This window comes from Mercenaria mercenaria, chromosome 18 (genome assembly GCF_021730395.1).
Source record: "Mercenaria mercenaria strain notata chromosome 18, MADL_Memer_1, whole genome shotgun sequence".
NCBI lineage: Eukaryota > Metazoa > Mollusca > Bivalvia > Venerida > Veneridae > Mercenaria > Mercenaria mercenaria.
The window spans coordinates 7,206,472-7,229,465 of NC_069378.1; the positions used below are offsets into that span (position 1 = coordinate 7,206,472).

General features: G+C 35.6%; 1 protein-coding gene across 1 annotated transcript in view; it reads left to right on the top strand.

Moving 5' to 3' along the window:
- LOC128550831 (muscle M-line assembly protein unc-89-like) overlaps nucleotides 1–22,994 on the top strand; it is a 112,730-nt gene that overhangs the window by 52,770 nt on the left and 36,966 nt on the right. Inside the window, exons 22-31 of the mRNA XM_053530667.1 lie at nucleotides 5,311–5,355; nucleotides 9,423–9,536; nucleotides 13,305–14,147; nucleotides 15,097–15,135; nucleotides 15,777–15,920; nucleotides 16,555–16,710; nucleotides 17,419–17,549; nucleotides 17,850–18,024; nucleotides 18,439–18,618; nucleotides 18,951–19,085. Coding sequence (XP_053386642.1) covers nucleotides 5,311–5,355; nucleotides 9,423–9,536; nucleotides 13,305–14,147; nucleotides 15,097–15,135; nucleotides 15,777–15,920; nucleotides 16,555–16,710; nucleotides 17,419–17,549; nucleotides 17,850–18,024; nucleotides 18,439–18,618; nucleotides 18,951–19,085 — 1,962 coding nt within the window. The remainder of the gene's footprint in view (nucleotides 1–5,310; nucleotides 5,356–9,422; nucleotides 9,537–13,304; nucleotides 14,148–15,096; nucleotides 15,136–15,776; nucleotides 15,921–16,554; nucleotides 16,711–17,418; nucleotides 17,550–17,849; nucleotides 18,025–18,438; nucleotides 18,619–18,950; nucleotides 19,086–22,994) is intronic.

The following is a 22,994-nucleotide window of genomic DNA, read 5'->3' on the forward strand; positions in this document are numbered from 1 at the left end:
ATCCTAAACCTTTGGATAGATTTTCATCAAACTATGGTCAAATGCGGAAATAGTGTTCCAGCTGTTTCAGCACAGGATCAAAGTTGCAAGTTAATTTGTGGTTAGACGTTAGAGCCTTTGATTCTTAGTTCAGTTTATATCCTCTGTAAGACTTTTTTATGTAATTTTAGTTGAATGTCCTCATCACTGGCAATATGCATAGCCTTCAATAGGTCACAGTTCTAGGTAACGGTAAAATCAGTCGGCAGGTGCCAATATTTCTTGTGGGTTTCATATCATCTAAGGGTTTGAAAAATTTCAAATACTTGAACAACACTTACTATTTTATAATTTCTTGAAGAGTATAATTATTCATACCACATAATAAAGCTGCTTTGAGAAGTATATATGCAACAAGTTGGAGGGCAGGGGGAATACTAGTTCATCAACTTTGCTTGTAGAAGAAGGATTATCTGAGGAAAAAAGCTCATCAGCATTTTATAATTTATTTACAAAATTTTACATATAAAACTTAAAGTAGTAATATATTTACTTGCACTGACAAATCCTGAATGATACACAACCATTGTAGAAAACTAGCTTTAATACTACCTATTCCAGCTCATTATTTGCTTTTTACATGCACTTTTACTTTTTACAAGCATTTAACAGAAAAACAAAAAGAATTACTGAAAAATTATCAAATTCCGGTGGCACATTGATCTTGTTTGAACAATTAGGAAATAATTGAACAGAAAATTTAGTTAACTATCTTAATCATGAAAAACTCAACCATATTTCACTGTATAGAGTTTATAGGATTCAAGTATAGTAAAAATGAGTCTACATTAATTTTGTTGTATCAACTGATTGGTTTTGTTTAACTTCTTAATTTGATTTGAAATGTCATAAACAGTACAAAAAAGATCAAACCAGAATCCAGTTTTATTGTATTCTTTAAATTATAAGAAAAGACATCTCTGAAATAAAAGTGTCATGATTGACATCTGTTTTTATATACACATATTTTTGTAAGAGAAATCCATTTGAAGTATTTAAAAACAGACATTTCAGAAATGAACAAAACTGATTTGTCACTTTCCATCTAATTGAAACTATCATTCATTGTGGATGCATAAGAAGTGTTTTATTTTACTCTTATATTAAACACTTTAATTATCCCAGGAGACATTCCTACATACAGTCTGTTGTTATTCTGGCAGTAAGCAACACTCACTGGATAGTGCATTCCATGGCTTTCATTCAGCAATATCTTAACTTTGTTAAGGTCAGATGATAACTGATGAACATTGTATGACCCACACCCACACACATATACTGTCCCTGACTCATCCACTGTCAGTTGGCATGGTCCTTTCAGCTGATCATCCTTGTAGATGGCCTTGACCTTACCATCAAAGGTCAGACTTGTCACAGTCTGTCTCTGCAAGTCTGACACATATATGATTGTATGGTCTGGACTGATAGCCAGGTGCAAAGGTTTGGTAAACAGAGGCTTATCATTAGTACCATTGTAAATAGTTCTTACTATACGACCAGACATGTCTAGCACCTGAACAGTAACAGTAGCACTGACTATTAAATTGTTATTACTGTAAGCAATACCATAATACCCTTTTCTGACTGTTATATCATCAGAATTGACTACAGACATTGATTCAGAAAATGTTATCAATCTGATTATTTCTCCATCTGGAAATGTTACAGCAACTTTATTGTCTGCAACTTTTGTGATGGCCCTAGGTTGTGAGAGCATTTTTATTGTATCATAGCACTGTGTATTTATCTTTGTTATTTTAAATATGACAAGAGAACAACTGTTACAATCAGTTGCTAGAAGTGTGTTTTCATTTAGAAGACATAAACTTGAGAAAGAATTAGATTCAGAGTTTATGTCTGAATGAAAAGTAGCAGTTTTCTCTATAGCTGATTCATGTATTTCTTTGTAGGAGAAGAAAGTTGTTCTGCTCTCTAGAGATTGGATGGATGGCTTCAAATCAATCTTTGGTTCAACTTTGTAACAACGTATATAGTTGTTTTGTAGCTCTTGCATATTCTGGGAAAGTTGTTCACGATTTCTTTTTGTAAGTTTCATTGTGAGAAATAGTTTACAATTCTGACCCAATACCTGAGCCTGTTCAAGATCAGCTGATAGTTTCTTTAAATCATCTACCAATGTCAGTTGTTTCTTTTTTAATGTTTTGAATTCAGCATTTAAGTTTTCAACTGTTTTTACAATATTCTGCTCTGCGTCACTGATCTTAGCCTTAAACATGGATTTCTTTTCTGCTAACTCCTCAACCAGATTTTTCCTTTCTTTCTTCATCTTAGCAATGGTTTCTTCCATTTTCTTATCAAAATTATCAATAATTTCTTTCTGCTGCTGTTCGTAAGTTTCAATCAGTAGGTCATTGTGCTGTTTTATTGTTGATTTTGCCCCACCTTCTAGTGAATCAATTACTACACATTTGTCACCCATCTCCTTTTCTGTATTTTTTACATCGTTTGATAGTTTGTCAAGATTTTCTTTAAGATCTTTAAGGTCTGTACTTGGTTTGATGTCTTTAACAAGTGTTGGCAAATGAGTTACATTATTACAGTTTTGATGATCTTTATCCTTACACTCTTGACATGCACTTTTTTCACACTCAGAACAGAAAAACTTTATAAGCTCTTTAGGATGAGCTGAACATTTCTCAAAATAGAAATCTTGTGGCATGTTGTCCTTATCTTTAACTGTGTGGTTTTTAAAATGTCTCCTGTGATATCTACGGCAGTCCGCACATTTATACTCCACACAGTCCTCACAGAATCCGTCTGCAGGTGCATACCTGTCTTCATGTTTTTCACATTCCTCACAATACATTTCTTTCACTTCATCATTGCCTTGTGTCTGTGAGGCACTAAAATTGGTAGCCATTTTGTTATTGTTCAGTGCTTGCTAACTCACATTTGTTAACATTATCTCTATATACAAAATTTGTTGTCCATGAAAAGTAGCTTATGACTTAAGAGGTTTAAACAGAAGTAATTCATTTATTGATGCATGGTTATTAAATAGCACAGTAGTTTGTCATGTGATTTATATACATGTATGTAATACTATGTGATAAGTCCTGGTGTATGTATGAAGTTTATCAGTATTTCAGTGTGAAATGTTTAATAACCCCTTTAGATTTTGGCTTTTGAATACTAAAGAAACAAAAATTGGCCTAAAATGCCATAGAAAATTAACAAGTTTATAGCACCATAGCAAAAGCAAAAGTGTCGCATATTGGTTATGATGTTAAAGTTGCAAAATATATTTCACCTTCTCTTAGGCCAAACTAAAAATGTGTATGTTTCCTGTGACATGCCAGAAAAAATAGGGTAGGTAGGTTGAGTTTTTCCCCTAGGGCAAGTAGAATAGCCTTCTTCATAGTAGTAGAATTCAGTTCATTCGGGTTTTAAATAAAAACTAAAATATCTGTGTCGAAAAAACCTCGTATGGATCCTCCACACCCACTTTCAGTGAAACGAGTGTTTTGACTGTATCAAATGATGTTCATGGGTAAATTTTAGGGATGGGAACGAATACTGAAATCAGTATTCGAATATTCGGTTTGCCATATTCGAATATATTCGAATATTCGGTTTGTTTTAATGGAAGCTTTAAATTCTTATTAAGTGATTGGTATATACACAATGTATTCATTTGTTTTAAGCGTGGATCATCGTACGTAACAATGTCAAAAACTGTTTGTTTCGGGTAACCTGATCCTAACTAGCAAAACCTGCCGATCCTAGCGTTTTATTTCACGATTCTGTCAGTATAATCATGAACATATTTAACTAGTTCAGTGTTTTAGCTTCAAAATGATATAAAAACTCAAAATGATTATAATTTAGACCGTCGCAATTTTATCTAGGTCGTCCAATTCAAACACGTGACGCGCTGTTGTATTACCGCCGCCATTTTGAAAATTTTCAATCGGCGTGTAAAAATCGTCGTGTAAAAAGCAAGTAAACCTCCTTCAACATGAACTTATACATCAATCATATGTTATTTCTTGATTTTATTATAAAGTACTTCGAATTTAATTCGAATACGACCGATTGCCGATGAAAACCGATTCTGTGGATGGTCTGAAACGTCGTACAAAATATTGTGAAAAGATCGACAATGTCTACAAGTTTGGTATATTGTTTTCGAAAAAAAAAATCTACAACTTGTTGCATAAAACAGGCGCCAATAAAAATGAACAAAAGATAAAAAGATATCACATTTACGCCTGATACAAACTGTTAATCCGTAGCGATGACCCCAGGTAATTATGCATTGCAATTTTCTTGTTAATTGGACATCTTTTGACATGCATCTGACACATTGACGCCTGTTGCAAACTGTTAAACCTTAACGATGGCCCCTGCCAAATATGCATTGCTATTTTCTTGTTAATTGGACATCTTTTGATACACGATAAACCAACATGAAATGGTTTTATTCTGTAGAATTAGCATGCTCATATTGCCCAAAACCAATGATACTTATTTTGAAATTTTTTTACGAATATTCGAATTTGATTTTCATATTCGAATATTCGACCGATTTTCGAATATTCGAATATTCGTTCCCATCCCTAGTAAATTTGTTCAAAAAGTTGATGGAAGGTCCGGCAATGTGGAAAACAGCCAATTTTTTGCAAAGGGGCAGACATGTGTGAACACTTTTCCAGCAAAACTGCCAGCAAACATGTGGAGTTGACATGCTTCCTGTTTATACAGCATAATTATCAGCGACAAAAACAGAGGATATCCAAATCGCTTTGATTCGCCCTAATTTAAATTATAACCGGTGAATGATTCGTACCCAAATTTATTATCAAAAAACTTTTTTTGGGGTCAATAAAAGGTTTAGGGTCTGGGGTTAAAATTAGGGTTGGTCAGGTCACTGTAAACATCTTGGTTTTTTTTTTTTTTGCCTTATCAGAGTTTCACCTAAGCTGGATCCATCCACAGCATTATGGGGAATATATGAATTAATGACTTTGTTAAGGTGAATGGTTCAAATATCAGGCTTAATATCACAGTAAAATTCTACTTCAGCAAGGTTCAGATATGGCTGTATATGAATACTCTATAAGTTGTTCTGAAATTTTAACTTTGATGAATAGAGACAATAACCTTTGATAACACTTTGATAATACAGATGCATGTTTCACTTCCAGTCTGTGTGATTGTCACTGTCAGCAGTTCTTTTCATGTCAACTGACTTACCATATATTGCAACAAAGTGACATAAAATTATATATTTTTCTGCTTTCTTTTCAGAACCAAAGAAGGAGAGATACACGCCTGACAGGCTTCTTGAAGAAAGTAAGTTTTATTACCATAGCAATGTAACCATAACAAAACTCTTGGCCACAGTGTAAGGGCTTTGCAACCATTATGGATCCAGATCAGCCTGCAGATTTGTGCAGCCTGATTTTGCTTAACAGTTGCAAGTGCTGAAATAGATAAACTAGCAGTATGGATGCAGGGATAAACAAACAGTATGGATGTGCACTGGTCTGGTTTTTTGCACAGAGATGCTCATTTGGGTAAGGCTATTTAAACTAGGTTTAAGTGGCAGTAAATCCCCAATTTCATCATCAGATACTGTAAAAGCACATAAATTATGCTGGGTAAAAATTTTGCGAATTTTGAATTTTTGAGTATGTTCGCGAGGTTTGATATTTGCAAAATTGTAAAACTGGTATCCTACTTGAATTTGAATTATACTAATGGTGAATATTTACAGAGGATTAATTTTCATCAGATGTAGGGCCTTGTGAATATAGCGAAAACTAAACCCTCGCAAAATTTCTGCTTTTACATTGAGCATAGGTATAGATAGTGTGTTAGCCACACCTACAGTTTATAGGCTGAAGTCAAGATCTACTTATACCAGGAATTGTCAGCAAGCTTTCATTGCAGTGGCAAGAAATGTGTCTGAACTAATACATCTTGATTGTAGGAAAATCATAACACTGTCAAACCTGCCTTAAACAGCCAGCCAATGGAGTGGTACAGTTGGCTGGTTAAGGCAGGTGACTGCTTAAGACAGGTTAAAATTGAATAGAAAGTTAGATGATTGGCTGCTTAAGGCAGGTGACTGCTTAAGACAAGTTAAAATTGAATAGAAAGTTAGCTGGTTGGCTGCTTAAGGCAGGTGACTGCCTAAGACAGGTTAAAATTGAATAGAAAGTTAGCTGGTTGGCTGCTTAAGGCAGGTGACTGCCTAAGACAGGTTAAAATTGAATGGAAAGTTAGCTGCATCCGCTTAAGGCAGGTGACTGCTTAAGACAGGTTAAAATTGAATAGAAAGTTAGCTGATTGGCTGCTTAAGGCAGGTGACTGCCTAAGACAGGTTAAAATTGAATGGAAAGTTAGCTGCATCCGCTTAAGGCAGGTGACTGCTTAAGACAGGTTAAAATTGAATAGAAAGTTAGCTGATTGGCTGCTTAAGGCAGGTGACTGCCTAAGACAGGTTAAAATTGAATGGAAAGTTAGCTGCATCCGCTTAAGGCAGGTGACTGCTTAAGACAGGTTAAAATTGAATAGAAAGTTAGCTGATTGGCTGCTTAAGGCAGGTGACTGCCTAAGACAGGTTAAAATTGAATGGAAAGTTAGCTGCATCCGCTTAAGGCAGGTGACTGCTTAAGACAGGTTAAAATTGAATAGAAAGTTAGCTGATTGGCTGCTTAAGGTTAGCTGATTGGCTGCTTAAGGCAGGTGACTGCTTAAGACAGGTTGAAATAGAATGGAAAGTTAGCAGATTTGCTGCTTAAGGCAGGTGACTGCCTAAGACAGGTTAAAATTGAACGGAAAGTTAGCTGACTGGCTAAAATTGAATGAAAAGTTAGCTGATTTGCTGCTTAAGGCAGGTGACTGCTTAAGACAGGTTGAAATAGAATGGAAAGTTAGCAGATTTGCTGCTTAAGGCAGGTGACTGTCTAAGACAGGTTAAAATTGAACGGAAAGTTAGCTGACTGGCTAAAATTGAATGGAAAGTTAGCTGATTTGCTGCTTAAGGCAGGTGATTGCTTAAGACAGGTTAAAATTGAATAGAAAGTTAGCTGATTGGCTGCTTAAGGTTAGCTGATTGGCTGCTTAAGGCAGGTGACTGCTTAAGACAGGTTGAAATAGAATGGAAAGTTAGCAGATTTGCTGCTTAAGGCAGGTGACTGCCTAAGACAGGTTAAAATTGAATGGAAAGTTAGCTGCATCTGCTTAAGGCAGGTGACTGCCTAAGACCTAAGACAGGTTAAAATTGAATGGAAAGTTAGCTGATTGGTTAAAATTGAATGGAAGGTTAGCTGATTGGCAGCTTAAGGCAGGTGACTGCCTAAGACAGGTTAAAAGTGAATGGAAGGTTAGCTGGATGGCTGCTTAAGGCAGGTGACTGCTTAAGACAGGTTAAAATTGAATGGAAAGTTAGTTGCAGCCACTTAAGGCAGGTGACTGCTTAAGACAGGTTAAAATTGAATAGAAAGTTAGCTGATTGGCTGCTTAAGGTTAGCTGATAGGCTGCTTAAGGCAGGTGACTGCTTAAGACAGGTTGAAATAGAATGGAAAGTTAGCAGATTTGCTGCTTAAGGCAGGTGACTGCCTAAGACAGGTTAAAATTGAATGGAAGGTTAGCTGATTGGCAGCTTAAGGCAGGTGACTGCCTAAGACAGGTTAAAAGTGAATGGAAGGTTAGCTGGATGGCAGCTTAAGGCAGGTGACTGCTTAAGACAGGTTAAAATTGAATGGAAAGTTAGTTGCAGCCACTTAAGGCAGGTGACTGCTTAAGACAGGTTAAAATTGAATGGAAAGTTAGCTGATTGGCTGCTTAAGGTTAGCTGATAGGCCACTTAAGGCAGGTGACTGCTTAAGACAGGTTGAAATAGAATGGACAGTTAGCAGATTTGCTGCTTAAGGCAGGTGACTGCCTAAGACAGGTTAAAATTGAACGAAAAGTTAGCTGATTGGCTAAAATTGAATGGAAAGTTAGCTGATTTGCTGCTTAAGGCAGGTGACTGCTTAAGACAGGTTAAAATTGAATAGAAAGTTAGCTGATTGGCTGCTTAAGGTTAGCTGATTGGCTGTTTAAGGCAGGTGACTGCTTAAGACAGGTTGAAATAGAATGGAAAGTTAGCAGATTTGCTGCTTAAGGCAGGTGACTGCCTAAGACAGGTTAAAATTGAATGGAAAGTTAGCAGATTGGCTGCTTAAGGCAGGTGACTGCTTAAGACAGGCTAAAATTAAAATGAAAAGTTAGTTTTGGAAGGTAGCTAATTGGTAGCTGATGAAATGTGGTTGCTTAATAAAGATGGCAGTTAAGTCAGGTTCAACTGTATGCATGTTAAGCATAATATAGAACATAAATACCCTGGTTTAGCTTGAGCACAAAGCTACCAATCTACAGGTTTTAAGTTTGTGCCCCATCAAGCCATTCTTCATGAAGACTTTGATTCGAGTATGTGTATAGTTATTTGTTATCTTCTGATTCTTGTGGGGAAGTTGTCTGGTTCTATAGAACAAGGTGGTACTGGTATGAAATCAAGAATAGGTTGATTAACCAATAGTCATATATAATAGAACAAGTTTTAAAAAACACTATTAAACCAAACTAAAATGAATTATATGAAATTATACACGTTGCACAAAGTCGGTCAGTATCTGATGACAATTTGTACTAAATTATCAAGGTTATGAAGATAAAAATCCAATGATAGTTACTTCAGCACTGATAACATGGTGGGGAAACGTGGGAAGTAGTTGTAGTTATCAACTGATAAACTAGTTTTTGTGAAAAATCAAGCTAAGGTTGACTGTTACCGACTGTTACTGAAATGTATGTGATCATGTATGCAGATTATATGTTACAAAGGTAATGTCCTAAATTAATTTGACATTCTGCATGAATCAAATCAGAAACAAAAAATACCAAGCAGTTGGAAAGGTAAGGGTCAAGAAAATATGAGTTGGATGTCTGTGAAACATCCATCTGCCTAAAATGTGTCCGTTTTGTTGCTTTGAAAAATGCTAAGGCAGATTTTCCAGTTTGCCAAAGTGTTATTTGTCATTGCTGCATATGCTTCTGTAGCAACAGTTCAGTTCATTAGCACACCAGACATGCCATTAACTCATTTTCTGGTCTTCATTTAGGTTCTTATGCCCCATTGTAAATGAAAATAATCCAATTTGAAACAACGTTTTGCAGAACTTGCGTTAAAATTGCTTGAAGATCTGAGAAAAAATTACTTTAAATTGCTACAGTTGTATTTAAAATGGAAAATTTGGAAGGGCTTACAAAGTTTAACACTGCTTTAGGCAACTCCAACTTTAAATCGGTACTGCAAAGATTTTTTTTAATGACATTAAAATCAATTGTTGTCTCTTTTTCCGCTTTATAGGGACTTCAAGAAAAGAGAGATATACTCCAGATAAATATTTGCTGGATGATTCAACCTCTGCAAAACGTCCGTACCTGGATACCGATAGATACGACAAGTACGACAAATATGATGGTATGTAATAACCAGGCTGACAGCGGTTAAGTTAACAAGCTTTTGAGTAATTCACGGGAAAAAAACCATGACTTTTTTGCTGTTTCTACAGAAACATTTCTTGTTTTATTTAATAATATTAACAGCAGCTATAAAGAGTTCTAGTACTTGAGCTAGGAAAACTAAACTTGTGTTTAATGTGGCATATTTTCAGAAACTTTTCACAGGTGTTGAAATGTTATACGAAGACAAAATTGTCCACCCCTATTGCTGGGTTTTGTCAGAGTTACTGAAATCACCTAATACGCATAAAAAATAATTTGCCATGAAGGTAATTGTAGTAAAATCCATGTTCTTGTCTAACACATAAAACGGAAAATATATTATAAAAGCAATGTTTTAGGAAATTTTTCAGCTTGAAACAGGAAACAGTTGGCTTTTCCGACACATGCATCGCATATGTCACTATAAACACAAGTTCTGCAAAAGTTACTAAAATTACTGTTTGTATTATTTACTACTTAAGTTAAATTTTGAAACTATTTGCAGTGACAGTGAAGCTATTTTTGAACTACTGTAATGAAACAAAACTTATATAAATATTGTTCCAGTTTCATAAAACTTACCTGTTTTCAGATTTTTAAAGAGCTTTTCATTTATTTCAGTAGCTTTATTTTACTGTTTTTTTGACATGGTTGAAAATCATGCATGTCTTTTTCATGTTTATGTTCTGTAGCTGTTGATAGCATAATAATTATGCATTTTACAGATTCCATGGTGACAGGATACTTGAACTGTATAAAGTCTTCTCTCAGTTCTTTGTATACCCTTCAAAATGACCCTGCTATTTTTCAATTGCACAGTTCTGAACAGGTTTTAACATACTTCATCTATAGCTAATAGGAGATATTAACTGTGAATAGGTCTTTTTTAAGCATTTTATATAAATCAAGATTACATTAACCTTTAGCCTGCTGACTGCAAGTGATTTTGCCTTTGCAACCAGTGCAGACCAAGATCAGCCTGCATGTCCATGCAGGCTGATCATGGTCTGCACTGTTTGCTATTCAGTATGTAAATTTTCAGTGAACACCTGTTTGAATAAAGTGGCACTGCCCAAATTGAATGATAGTCCAGTCCATTAGAGAAATTAAGCAGGTTAAAGTTTAATAGATAGTGACCATAGTCTCACAGTGCTTCATAATTCATTAAGTAATATGAATATTCATAATAGCCCAGTTTTCACCCCCAAGTCAGTTTTTTCCCAAGTCAGTCTGTTTTCCCAACTGAAAAAAAATCCAACCAGTTGTTCCCCCACCTCATAGTTACTTTTTCCCCCTTAGGTACATAAAAAGGGAGAAAAAATAACAAGGGGGTCAGGAAAAGACCAGCCCTTCAGTTTCTGTATAAAAGAATAAGGGGGAAGACTAACTAGGATGAAAACAAAAAATCATTGGAAAAAATCAACCAGTTAGAATTTTCTCAAGGAAAAAAAATGACTAGAGAAAAATTGACTTACACTGGTATTTATACAGTTTTTTCCTGTAACCATGGTTTTAAAAGGCTCTTAATTTTCTTTTGCAGTATATACAGGGTGGACTACTTGCAGCATATAAATGGGAAATAAAATACTGAGTCTCACTTTTCTATGCTTATTAGTCCCCTACTGGTTGAAAACCAGTTTCGGGGACTATAGGAATGCACTTTTCCGTCAGTCCGTCCGTCCGTCCGCAATTTCGTGTCCGGTCCATAACTCTGTCATCCATGAAGGGATTTTAATATTACATGGCACAAATGTTCCCCATGATGAGACGACGTGTCATGCGCAAAACCCGGACCCCTAGCTCAAAGGTCAAGGTCACAATTGGAGGTCAAAGGTCAACAGGGCTTTTTTCCTGTCCGGTCCACAACTCTCCCATCCTTGAAGGGATTTTAGTATTACTTGGCACAAATGTTCCCCATGATGAGATGATGTGTCATGCGCAAATCCCGGACCCCTAGCTCAAAGGTCAAGGTCACAATTGGAGATCAAAGGTCAACGGGGCTTTTTTCCTGTCCGGTCCATAACTCTCCCATCCATGAAGAGATTTTAATATTACTTGGCACAAATGTTCCCCATGAGGAGACGACATGTCATGCGCAAAACCTGGACCCCTAGCTTAAAGGTCAAGGTCACAATTGGAGGTCAAAGGTCAACAAGGCTTTTTTCCTGTCCGGTCCATAACTCTCCCATCTATGAAGGGATTTTAATATTACTTGGCACAAATGTACCTCATAATAAGATGATGTGTCATGCACACTTTCAAACCCCTAGCTCAAAGGTCAAGGTCACACTTAGCAGTCAAATGTTAACATAGCATGAACAGGGTCTGTTTCGTGTCCGGTCCATAACTCTGACATTCATTAAGGAATTTTAATATCACTTAGCACAAGTGTTCCCCATGATGAGACGACGTGTCATGCGCAAATCCCAGACCCCTAGCTCAAAGGTCAAGGTCACAATTGGGGGTCAAAGGTCAACAGAGTTTTTTTCCTGTCCCATCCATAACTCTGCCATCCATGAAGGGATTTTAATATTACTTGGCACAAATGTTCCCCATGATGAGACAACATGTCATGCGTAAAGCCCAGACCCTTAGCTCAAAGGTCAAGGTCACAATTGGAGGTCAAAGGTCAATAAGGTTTTTTCCCTGTCCGATCCAGAACTCTGTCATCCATCAAGGGATTACAGTATTACTTGACATAAATGTTTCCATGATGAGACGACGTGTTCATGCGCAACAACCAGTACCCTAGCTTAAAGGTCAAGGTCACACTTTGAGATCAAAGGTCAAGAGGATTTTTTTCCTGTCCGGTCTATAACTTTGTCATGCAAAGCAGGATTTAGATATCAGTTGGCACAAATATTCCCCTGGATGAGACAACATGTCATGCGCAAGAACCAGGTCCCTAAGTCTAAGGTCAAGGTCATATTTAGAGGTCAAAGGTCAAATTCAAGAATGACTTTGTACGGAACATTTCTTCTTCATGCATGGAGGGATTTTGATGTAACTTGGACCAAATGTTCACCACCATGAGGCACCCTTGTTTTTAGAATTACGTCCCTTTGTTTTACTATAAATAGATTTTATTGTAACTTTTTTATTACTGCCGGTAGAGAAAAATCGAGACCACTTTTCTGTGGTACAGCATGCATGTTACATCCAATTTTTAGGTGTATTTTGACCTATCTCTACCTGGTAAAGAGTTTCTTGTGGACTTATATTATATAGATTTTTTTTTTTTTTAAAGATTAATTTCCCTTTGTTGTTACTATAAATAACTTACATGATAACATTTTTATAATCAGCCAAAAAAATTCAATACGGAAACAACTGTAGGTTTTTATATATATAAATTTTAATCCAAGTGTTTTGTTATAACATATTGTATATATAGTACAATATTGTTTATACATCATTGACAGATATCAGTTCATTATGTTATACTGCAGTAGAGAAAATTAGGTGCCTTCCAGTAGGGGACTTTGTATTGCATGGCAATACTTCATTCACTTGTTTCAAAATGTCCTTGCCATTTATGCAAATGAAGTAAGAATCATGGGAGTGTTACTTCAAAAATGATTATTTTGTTAGATTTTGTTGGACTATTACATATTTCTTGAAGGGTATACATATTTGGTGTTGGGTGGGTTGAGAGGGGAGTAGGGGTGGTTACTTCCCATTTATAAGCTCATGAAATTTTATTGATGTGTGTTTGTTGTTTGCACTGTCTTTACTTTATTACCAGCAAAAGTCAAGAAAAGCTATGAAAGCCCGCTGGCTTCTACAAAACTTGAAGAGAGTTACGTGCCTCGCTCAAAGAAGAAGTATGACAGCCCAAAGAGTTCATACGATAGCTTTAAGCCTAAGTTTGACACCTCGTACGAAAGCCCAAAACTGTCGTATGAAAGCCCACTGAAACAGTATGACAGTGCTTACACCAGGCTTGAAAGTCCAGTTAGACAATATGATATGTATAAAAGGTACGAAAGTCCAATTCGTCAGTATGAGGGGGTGTCTACAAGGTACGAAAGTCCAATTCGCCAGTATGAGGGAATATCTACCAAGTATGAAAGTCCTGTTCGACCATATGAAAGTATTTCGACAAGGTACGAAAGTCCAGTTCGACAGTATGAAGGAATATCCACAAAATATGAAAGTCCTGTTCGACCTTACGAAGGTATTTCAACAAGGTACGAAAGTCCAGTTCGTATGTATGACACACCAAGGAGTTTGTACGAGAGTCCTAGAAGACGATCTTCAGTAGGTAGAGAAGAAAAAATTAAAGCTATACCAAAAATACCTTTTGATAGGCCAGCATTGTTGAACAAGCGTGAAGACTCAGTGCAACTTTCCTGGCTCCCGGCACCAACTTATGACCTTCCTGATGATGCTAGACACATTTCGTACGTTGTCGAATCTCGAGAAGTGCCCAGCCGAGACTGGACAAAGGTGGCATCTTCTGTGCCCGGCACTTCATACACAGTCAGGCATCTGAGACCAGACAAAGAATATGAATTCCGTGTGCGAGCCCAGAATCAACATGGCGCTAGCGAACCTACTTGGAATGCCACGCTTGATAAAAGAGTTGGTTAGTTGTTGCTAGATTTTGTTTGTACTTTATTGCTTATCCTGAACTGAGTGATGCTTCAACGTAAAATAGTATTTGAAATATGAGAACATACATTCTTTAAAGATAAACAAGAATAAATTGAAGGATATAAATCAGATCTTTATAAATAATTTTAAAATACTTTTACAACCAAAGCATTAATAAGAAATTAATATTTTAATACAGAACTCATTTTTATATAAAAATTTTCTGATCCTGACTTTTACGAAATTCTGTTCCATTCTTCAAGGCATGGAATACACTTTGATTCACCAGTTGTTTCCTCCTATGCCACAACACAAGTCAGTTAGAGCATGACTCTCACATGTCTGGACACAATTATGTCACTTTCTCTTAACATAAAATGTCAGATTGCACTTTTTCAAGCTCTTCTAATTCACTCAGCATTTGAATTGATAAACTGTTAAGAACCTAATTGAAGCCTTTTAACCTTTCCTATGTTAAAACATGCATCAAAATACAGGTTATGGAGTTACCTCACTTTTTCAGCCATTTTATAGCGAGACACTGCATGCTGTGTTTTGTGCCAGTTTTAAAAAGCTTTTTTATCCCCACTTCCATGTTCTGAATATACCAGCTTTTTACTGGGAAATGATACCCTCTTGCACAAGTTTTATATGCACTTTCACCATCTTTCTTACCACACAAGTTCATACCTGTCACATGTGTTCACCCGAGTTGTGTTTATGAAAATCCTGTCTACAGATTTTCTTTGCTTGCTTTATATTACCCAAAAGTATGCATAAAACTCCTGGAAACATGAAAAATTTGAGAAAAAAAAATTGGCAGAAATACTGCCAAAAGAGTTGATACACAAGTTTTGGAGTTTTATGTTTACTTTAATTTGATGACAAACATTTTATTTCACATTTAATTTAGCTTGCTTCTATTCTCTATTTCTGTTTAGATGAAACTAGCAAACAGTTGGATTTGCCCGAAATGCGGGGTTAGTATAAATATTTTTATATTAAAAATTTTTTCATTAATTCTTTTTTTTCAGTATTTTTATTTTTGCTAATTGAATTTATAAATATTGTTGTGTATCAAGCACTAATGTTATTTATTGTCTAAGTTAATGCTTAGTTATCAGGAAGTTAGATTAACATTTTAATGGTGTGTACTTTTGTTACAACTTGATAATGAAAATATTAATTTTGATGATAATAATAATAACAATAATAAAAGTGATCATTTTAATGACTCATTACTAATGCCTCATTCTAAACATTATAGACTTCTAGATATTGGCCCATCCAGTTAGCTAAGTAATAGGAACACAAGAATATAAATTGGGAGGCCATGAGTTAACTCCCCTGGCAAAGGTAATTGTCTCCCTTTGAAAGAAGACCATACTGTCTGAAGTAAGTCAATCACCTCTGATTGATACAGTGAAGTTTTCAGTTACTGCTGTAGATGTCTGTACTGGTACAGAATCCAGGAATACTAAATTAAATGTGATTATTTGGCAGCCATTACATAACTGGAATACTGTTGAAAAACAGTTAACCAAAATTCAAAAGAAGTCAAATTCTGTGAGGTAATATCTTTATTTTCATTTCTGTTTTCATCTCTTCTGTTCATATTTAGCTCCGCCCAGATTGCCTACACATCGACCAATCATTACTGATTTAGGGGAGGAGACTTTGAGGTTGGCATGGCGACCAGTGGAGACATACCAGTCAAAGAGAACACCCCCAGTATCATACAGACTGGAAGCTAAAGAGCTTCCTGGTATAATGCCATCTTAACATTTTCATAATTAACACAATTAACAGTCATTTTTCATTTTATCTACTTTCGAGGCCAATCTTTAAATAATTAGCACATTATAGAGATGGACAAATTACCAGATGTTGTGATATTTTCTGAATTTGTTTTTAGGAATTTTAAGAAATTTATTTCATTTCAATTTTATTGGTGTTTGACGAAGGCTAACATAATATGTATGTGTCTTGGATGCATATTTACCTGAAAGGTACAGTATGTGAAGTTTTTTTTGTTTTTTTAAACAATCCTTGTTAGATTGGGGGATTGAAATTATGTGTAATTAAAAGAAAATAAGAGAATTATTTGATGCCTTAATCCATTAAAGAAATAGGAATAGAAGGAACTTTTTTATGTAAATAAGGTGGAAACAACATCTGACATTGGTATACTGTCACTGACTTTCTCAAATTTACAGATTTCTTTTGACTTTTTTAGCACAAATGAACAGGGACCTTGTCTAACATAAGATATATTTAGGTAAAGAAGTAATTTTATGAAATTGCCAATATAAAATTTCAATATATCTTTTATATTTTATATGAACCAGTCAAAAGATACAAAGGGTTATCAATTGTCTTGACATTATTTTGTCCTGCAGGAAAAGACTGGATGCCTCTGTCAAGTCGCCTCCGAGACACAACCCACTATTTGTCTGAGCTTCCACATGACAGAGATTACATGATCAGGGTGAGAGCAGAGAATGATTTTGGTATCAGTGAACCAACAGAACCGCTGTGGCTTCCCAGGGCTACAGGTACGTTAAATAATAGATTTCAAATTTCTAATCAACACTAGATAAGAACATATTTTATGGGCATTACTAGGAAGAAGTAGTACCCTGCTGCTGACCACATCCCATAATTCACCAGTACAAGCATTTCTTATGCTCAGCAGGAGCCTGTTCAGCACCATAGATAGAATTCTATGAGACTATGACATTCAACATTATTCGAGGTAAATGCTGTCAAAGGTGACTGTACATAAAACATGATACAGTAAAACACCAATCACACAAGGTTGCTGGGAGGGGAGTGGGTAGGAAAGAATAGCAAAATACTTGAGGTATCCAGAGTTGCAAGGGATCCAACATCAGTTAATACAAAGAAAAAGAAAGTACCTGGCATCATGATTGCTCGAGCAAGCACGGATGATCAAGCCATTGATGCTCGAGCGAGCAGTGTTTCACAATATGTCAGAAGTCCTTGAGCTCAGATTTCTGTTGGGAAGTTGTCTGTTACTTTGAAAAACAAGTTAGACTGGTTATTTTAACTGACTGTCATTACATAAATAAATTACTGTTCAAAAAATGTTGTTTAACCCATTGTAAACAAACATTCATAATATCCTCATTGGAATGCTTCAGTAAAGAAGCTAATAAATGGTTTAGCACTTGGATGGCAGTTTTATATGAAATATATCAAGATTAAAGTTTATTGCAATATTTTGTTATGGTATATTTCAGCATTCCCCGGTGTTCCTGTTACCCGGCCAGAGATCATTGACTATGAGGATACTAGAGCCAAGTTGTCCTGGTCACGTGTTGATATACCTGCATTTGGAATGGATGATGCTCCACTTCTCTACATGCTAGAGGTAATGCTATGTACATGGGCTGAGAACATAAAACATTGAAGAGATAATAAAGTTGAATATCTATGCTTTTGTAATTCTATTACATTGATATAATTTTATTCAGACCGTTTAGGTACTTAAAGCATATAAAATAAAAGAATTCAATTTTAAAGTTAAAAGGCTAATTTTACAGCTTTAATTTGATTTTATACAAATTTTATTTTAGGAAGATTCTGACTTTATATATAAGTTTAATTCTTTAGATCATATTGTAATTGACATCTTAAGAATCATGAAAATTGAGTGAAAATAATGTTTCAGGTTGAAGAACCACCACACAAAGATTGGAGAACCATTGCCAGAGATTTAGATGACACTGAGTACATTGTCGAGGGTTTGAGACCAGGTCATGACTATAGGTTTAGGGTCCGAGCCAAGACACCAACCGGTATAGTCAGTGAGCCATCACCTGCAGTGTCACTCTACACAAAACTTGGTAGGCTGATTAATTACGTCTCTCGTATTATAAGTGTTGGTGGTTTGTATATGTTTTGTCTATCTGTTTAAGTGATCTTCACATGGTTCCTTCCAAAATTCCTTGTTTGATTTCAGTAAAATTTGGTATTAAAGATGGATAAGTATTGAATCCTTTCTTTGCTGTGTCAGTTAGGATGTATATAGATGACATTAGTGTAGGTCTATCTGACAACTAATTATATAAAGATAGAAAGAGTAGTGAATTTGTAAATAGAAAACAGGAATCTTTTTATGTGGTTGTCATGTTTATATAAAGCATCTTGCATTCTGATATTTTCTAAATTTTGCCTTGATCATCCGACATTCTTTACCTGTCAACAATAAAACATTTATGTCCAAGTCTTTCAGGCTGATAATCTCCCTTCAATTGCAGCCCAGACCAGGGCACCAGTTGACAGACTGGAAGTGTTAGAGTATGAGCCAGATACCAGAAGTGTGAATTTGTCATGGGACCGTGTAGATATTCCCCCATACAATATAGATGAAGAACCATTGATGTACATGTTGGAATACCAGGAACCACCGCTGCCTGAGTGGAGAACACTTATTACAGGTAGGTACATGTACATCTCCAACGTGACGGTGTCCCTCTTGCAAATAAATATAAACAGACAGTGTGCTTACTCCCTATCTGAAACTTTGTATCTAACTGGCTCAGCTGTTTTATAGAAATAAGGGTCAAACATATTTGCTCCACTGTGAGATGAAATATTCTTTTTGTTTAAAAGATTGCCACAATGCTTCAGTTTTCACACAATATTCATCTGCCAATCTTCATATATAATATGCTTGTTTCTGACTTAAAAGCTACCTGTATATTGTGGGATAGGCTATTGCTTTATAAAATTCATAGATACCTTATTGATATATTTTGTCCTGTGGCAGGAATACCCACTACCAGATACAGAGTGATGCACCTTGACAGAGAAAGGGACTACAATTTCAGGGTTCGAGCTCTGACACCTTACGGAGTCAGCCCACCCTCCCCAGCTTTGCCTGTAACCATGAGGCAGACACCAGGTCAGTGTTGACTTTCATTTGCTATGTGCTTAAAGGTTTGGATGTCAGATTGGCCACAACAGCAGTGACATGAATAACTAAAAGGGTTTGGAGAGCAGTCTTAAAATCAAAGAGCTATAAATATAAATACTATATACTTATACTTTTTTATAAGAATGCAGTATTACCATGTGTCAATTTCAAAATGTAATGTTTCTATTGGTCAGTTTCACAATCAATGCAGTATTACCATCAGTCAATTTCAAAAAGAAGTGATTCTATTGGTCAGTTTCATAAAGTAGTGTTTCCATTGGTCAGTTTCAAAATTATGCTCAAAAACAAGATATTAGCTGTTACAGCTTTTAGACCGATATCCGAATCATCTGTATAACATTGGCCTTAGTAGTATTAGCTTGGTGAAAAAAGGCACTGTGTCAGACATTAATCATTATCCACATAAGTATGAAATTTTCTAGTTACTCAAGAAAAAAGTAGCTCCTGTAAAATCATACGTTTTGTGTGGCTGAAATTGGTCTTTAAGAGTTCAATTTTTAGTACTTGTTCGGGCTTTGAACTAAACACAACTGAGCCGTGCCATGAGAAAACCAACATAATGGGTGTGCGACCAGCATGGATCCAGACCAGCCTGCGCATCCGCGCAGTCTGGTCAGGATCCATGCTGTTCGCTAACAGTTTCGCCAATTCAAATAGGCTTTAAAAGCGAACAGCATGGAGCCTGACCAGACTGTGCGGATGCGCAGGCTGGTCTGGATCCATGCTGGTCGCAAAGCCACTATGTTGGTTTTCTCATGGCGCGGCTCATATAATGAAAAGAGTCCTATAGCATAATGTATGACAGCATGATTGGTACAGTACCAGTTAGGATTTATGTTTGATAATTTGGTAAAGTAGTTAATACTGTATAGAAAAACGCTACTGGACAATTGCACAAGGAGGAATGCCACAGAAATTTAAGGCAACAAGCAAATTATTTTTGCAGAAAAACTTTTAAATCGGGAAAAATTGTTAATTTTAATTTTCCGACCTGCCAGTTCTTTTAATTTTTAATTTAAAAATTAAAAAAAGGTAAATCGGGTTTTTGTAAATTTGCCCTTATTTTGGTTTTTTTTGGCAGTTTTTTTTAACTTACAAAAAAATTTTTTTTTTTTTCCCCCCTTTTAAATGTTTTTTTAAATGTTTTTGTTTTTTTTTGGGGCCAAAAAAACCGAAAATTTTTGGGCCAGAAAAAGGGTTATTTGAATTTTGGGTTATTTTTTAAAATCCGACCGGAAAATTTTTTGTAGCCCTTTGATAAAATTTTTTCCCTTAAAAATTTTTTTTTAATTTCCCCTTTTTTGAATCCGGGCCAAAACAAGAAGTTTTTAAACCCCAATTTTAAAACCCCCACCAGGTAATTTGGGGTAATTCCCCCTTCCCTTTTTTTTTGCCTAAATTTTTAAGGTTTAAAAGGTTTAATTAAAGAATTTTGAAAACACAAAATTTTTAAGAAGTTTAGAAAAAAAAGGTAACTTTTTTTTGTTTAAATTTTTTAAAGCCTCTGGTGCGTGATTTTTTTGTTTCGCCCGTAAAAATGGCCTCCAATTCTCACTAATTTTGTCCCCTTTGTTAAAACATTCTTCAAAAATTTTTTCGGGGAAACCCCCCATTTTAATGGAACGGGCCCAATTAAAGAAAAAAGGGCCCTTTAAAATTTTAGCAGGGAAAAGTTAAGTTTTGGGATTAAAAAAGTTTGTTAAAAAAGGGGTTTTAAAAATTTCACTTTTTCCCCCCGGGTTATGCATACTTTTAAACATTTAAAATCTAAAGCCGAAAAGGATTTCCCCAAAATTTTTTTTTCCCAGGTGGGAAATTAAACCTTTGTTGGTGTCAGAAAAAGCGTTTAAAAAAATTACCATGCCCCCCCAAATAAAGTAAATTTTTTTTTGGTTAAAATTTTAAAAACGCAAAACAAGACTTTTTGGGGGCCTAAATGTGAAGTTATCTGTAAATCCCTTGAAATTTAAACATTTACCAGTTTGTAATTTACGATTTTACGGGAAAATATGATTTTATGTTTTTTCCTTTGAACCTTGGCCAAAAATTTTTAATCATTTGACAGCAAACCTTTTGAGAAAACCGTTTTTGTAAAATTCTAAACAGATTCAGGGGTGGGGAAAAATTGGGGGATAATAAAACTTTAATTAAAGAAAAAAAACACAATGGCCACGGGAAAAATTTTTTCCCTTTTGGGCCCCTTTTGGTAAAATATTCAGGGTTAAAAATTTTTGGTTTTTAAACGACATGAAAGGCTGTTATATTTGGGCCGCCCCAGAACTTACAAAAACTATGGGATAAATATAAAACAGGCTTTAAAATTTTTTGTTTCAAAATGCCTCTTACCGGTTTAGTATGGCTTCCCTTAAACATACCATACCAAAGTGAAACCTTTAAACTTTCACGAACAAGCATCTTTTTTAGTTTTATGTTGTTTTGTTTGAATTTAGTTAAGATAAAGGGGAGGATAAATAGGTAGCAAGAAAAAGCTCTTATTTACTCTATAATTTTTTTCAGTAAAACCCAAGGGTTTCCAAACAAAGCCCAAAAATTTGAAAGAGTTACCCAGAATCGGGCCAGGTCATGGGGTTTGGCAGGGGACCCTGCATCCCAGAAAAAAACACTCGCCGATACACAAAAGGGTTTGGAGAGGGCAGAGTTGCCACCCCATAACGGGGTACCATACCCAAGAAAGGTCCCAGACAAATTTTTTAAATGTGACGGGACGGGAGACCGAACCAGGGTAAAAGTTTCCCGAGTGTTTGCAGAACAGACAGTGGTTTAAAGTAAACCTAGTATGCCAGTGACCCTTACAGGAACCCAGGTAAGTTGTTCTTGTTTTGATTAACTTAAAAGTTTTGGGCCAAATTGGTCTTCTGTTTTTGGGGGAAATTTTGATTTCCCTTTTTAATATTGGGCTTTTTTTAAATGAAAAAACTTAAATTCCATTTTTCTTTTGGTAATTTGATTTTTCTGCAGTTCATTTTTTAGAAACCTAAAAAAGAAGATTGTTTGAAAAGGGCCAAATTTGGAATTGTTTAAACTAAAACAGGTGCTGTTCTTGGGAAAAAGGAAAAAAATCTTTTTTAATTTCCCCCCTTTAAGTTAAGGTAATGGCCCCTTAATAACACCCAGCAATTTTTTTTTCAATTTTGTTTCCTTTGTATGTAATTTAAATACAACAGGGAAAAAAACCCAAAACAAAGGGAAAATTCCCAAATTGCCCTTAGGGGCCCACTATTTTAAAAATACAATGTTTTGTTTTTGCATGCAAGAAATATTTTCTAACATTTGTACAGTTATGTATTTTATAAGGATTGCCCAGAAATTTGGGCTTAGGTACCCCAAAAAAAAAAATTTTTCGAAAGGCATTCATTAATAGATTTTTAAACCCAATATCAAAAAATTTTTTTTCTTCACTGTTGTGAAAAAATTTTTGGGACATTGTTGTCAAAACCTGCAAATATTTATTTATTCTTTATGTTTTTCCCCAAATTTTTCAGAAACCAAAGTTTGCTTTGAAGGAGCCTTCTTCCGGATATTCACAGAATTTTGTCCCACCTGCCCGGGGACACCACCGGACCCCAAAGACAGTGCCGGAGAAATATCATACAGGTTAAGATGCGGGCCCGGCCCCCGGGAATCTCCCTTGGAGTGAAATTCCAAAAAGCCACCCTTTAAACCCAGTGTACGCCTTGTGACCTCAGCCCTGATTTAGCCCATCGGTAAAGGGGGAGGGGGGAAAGGCACAGTGTGGTTCCAAACCGCAGTAAAACCACACTTTCCTGCTAAAACCAAAGACGTAAAAAGGAAATATTAAAAAGGGTTTTATTGTTTATTCTAAAGAAAAGTTTGTTTTTGTTTTTTTTATTTCGT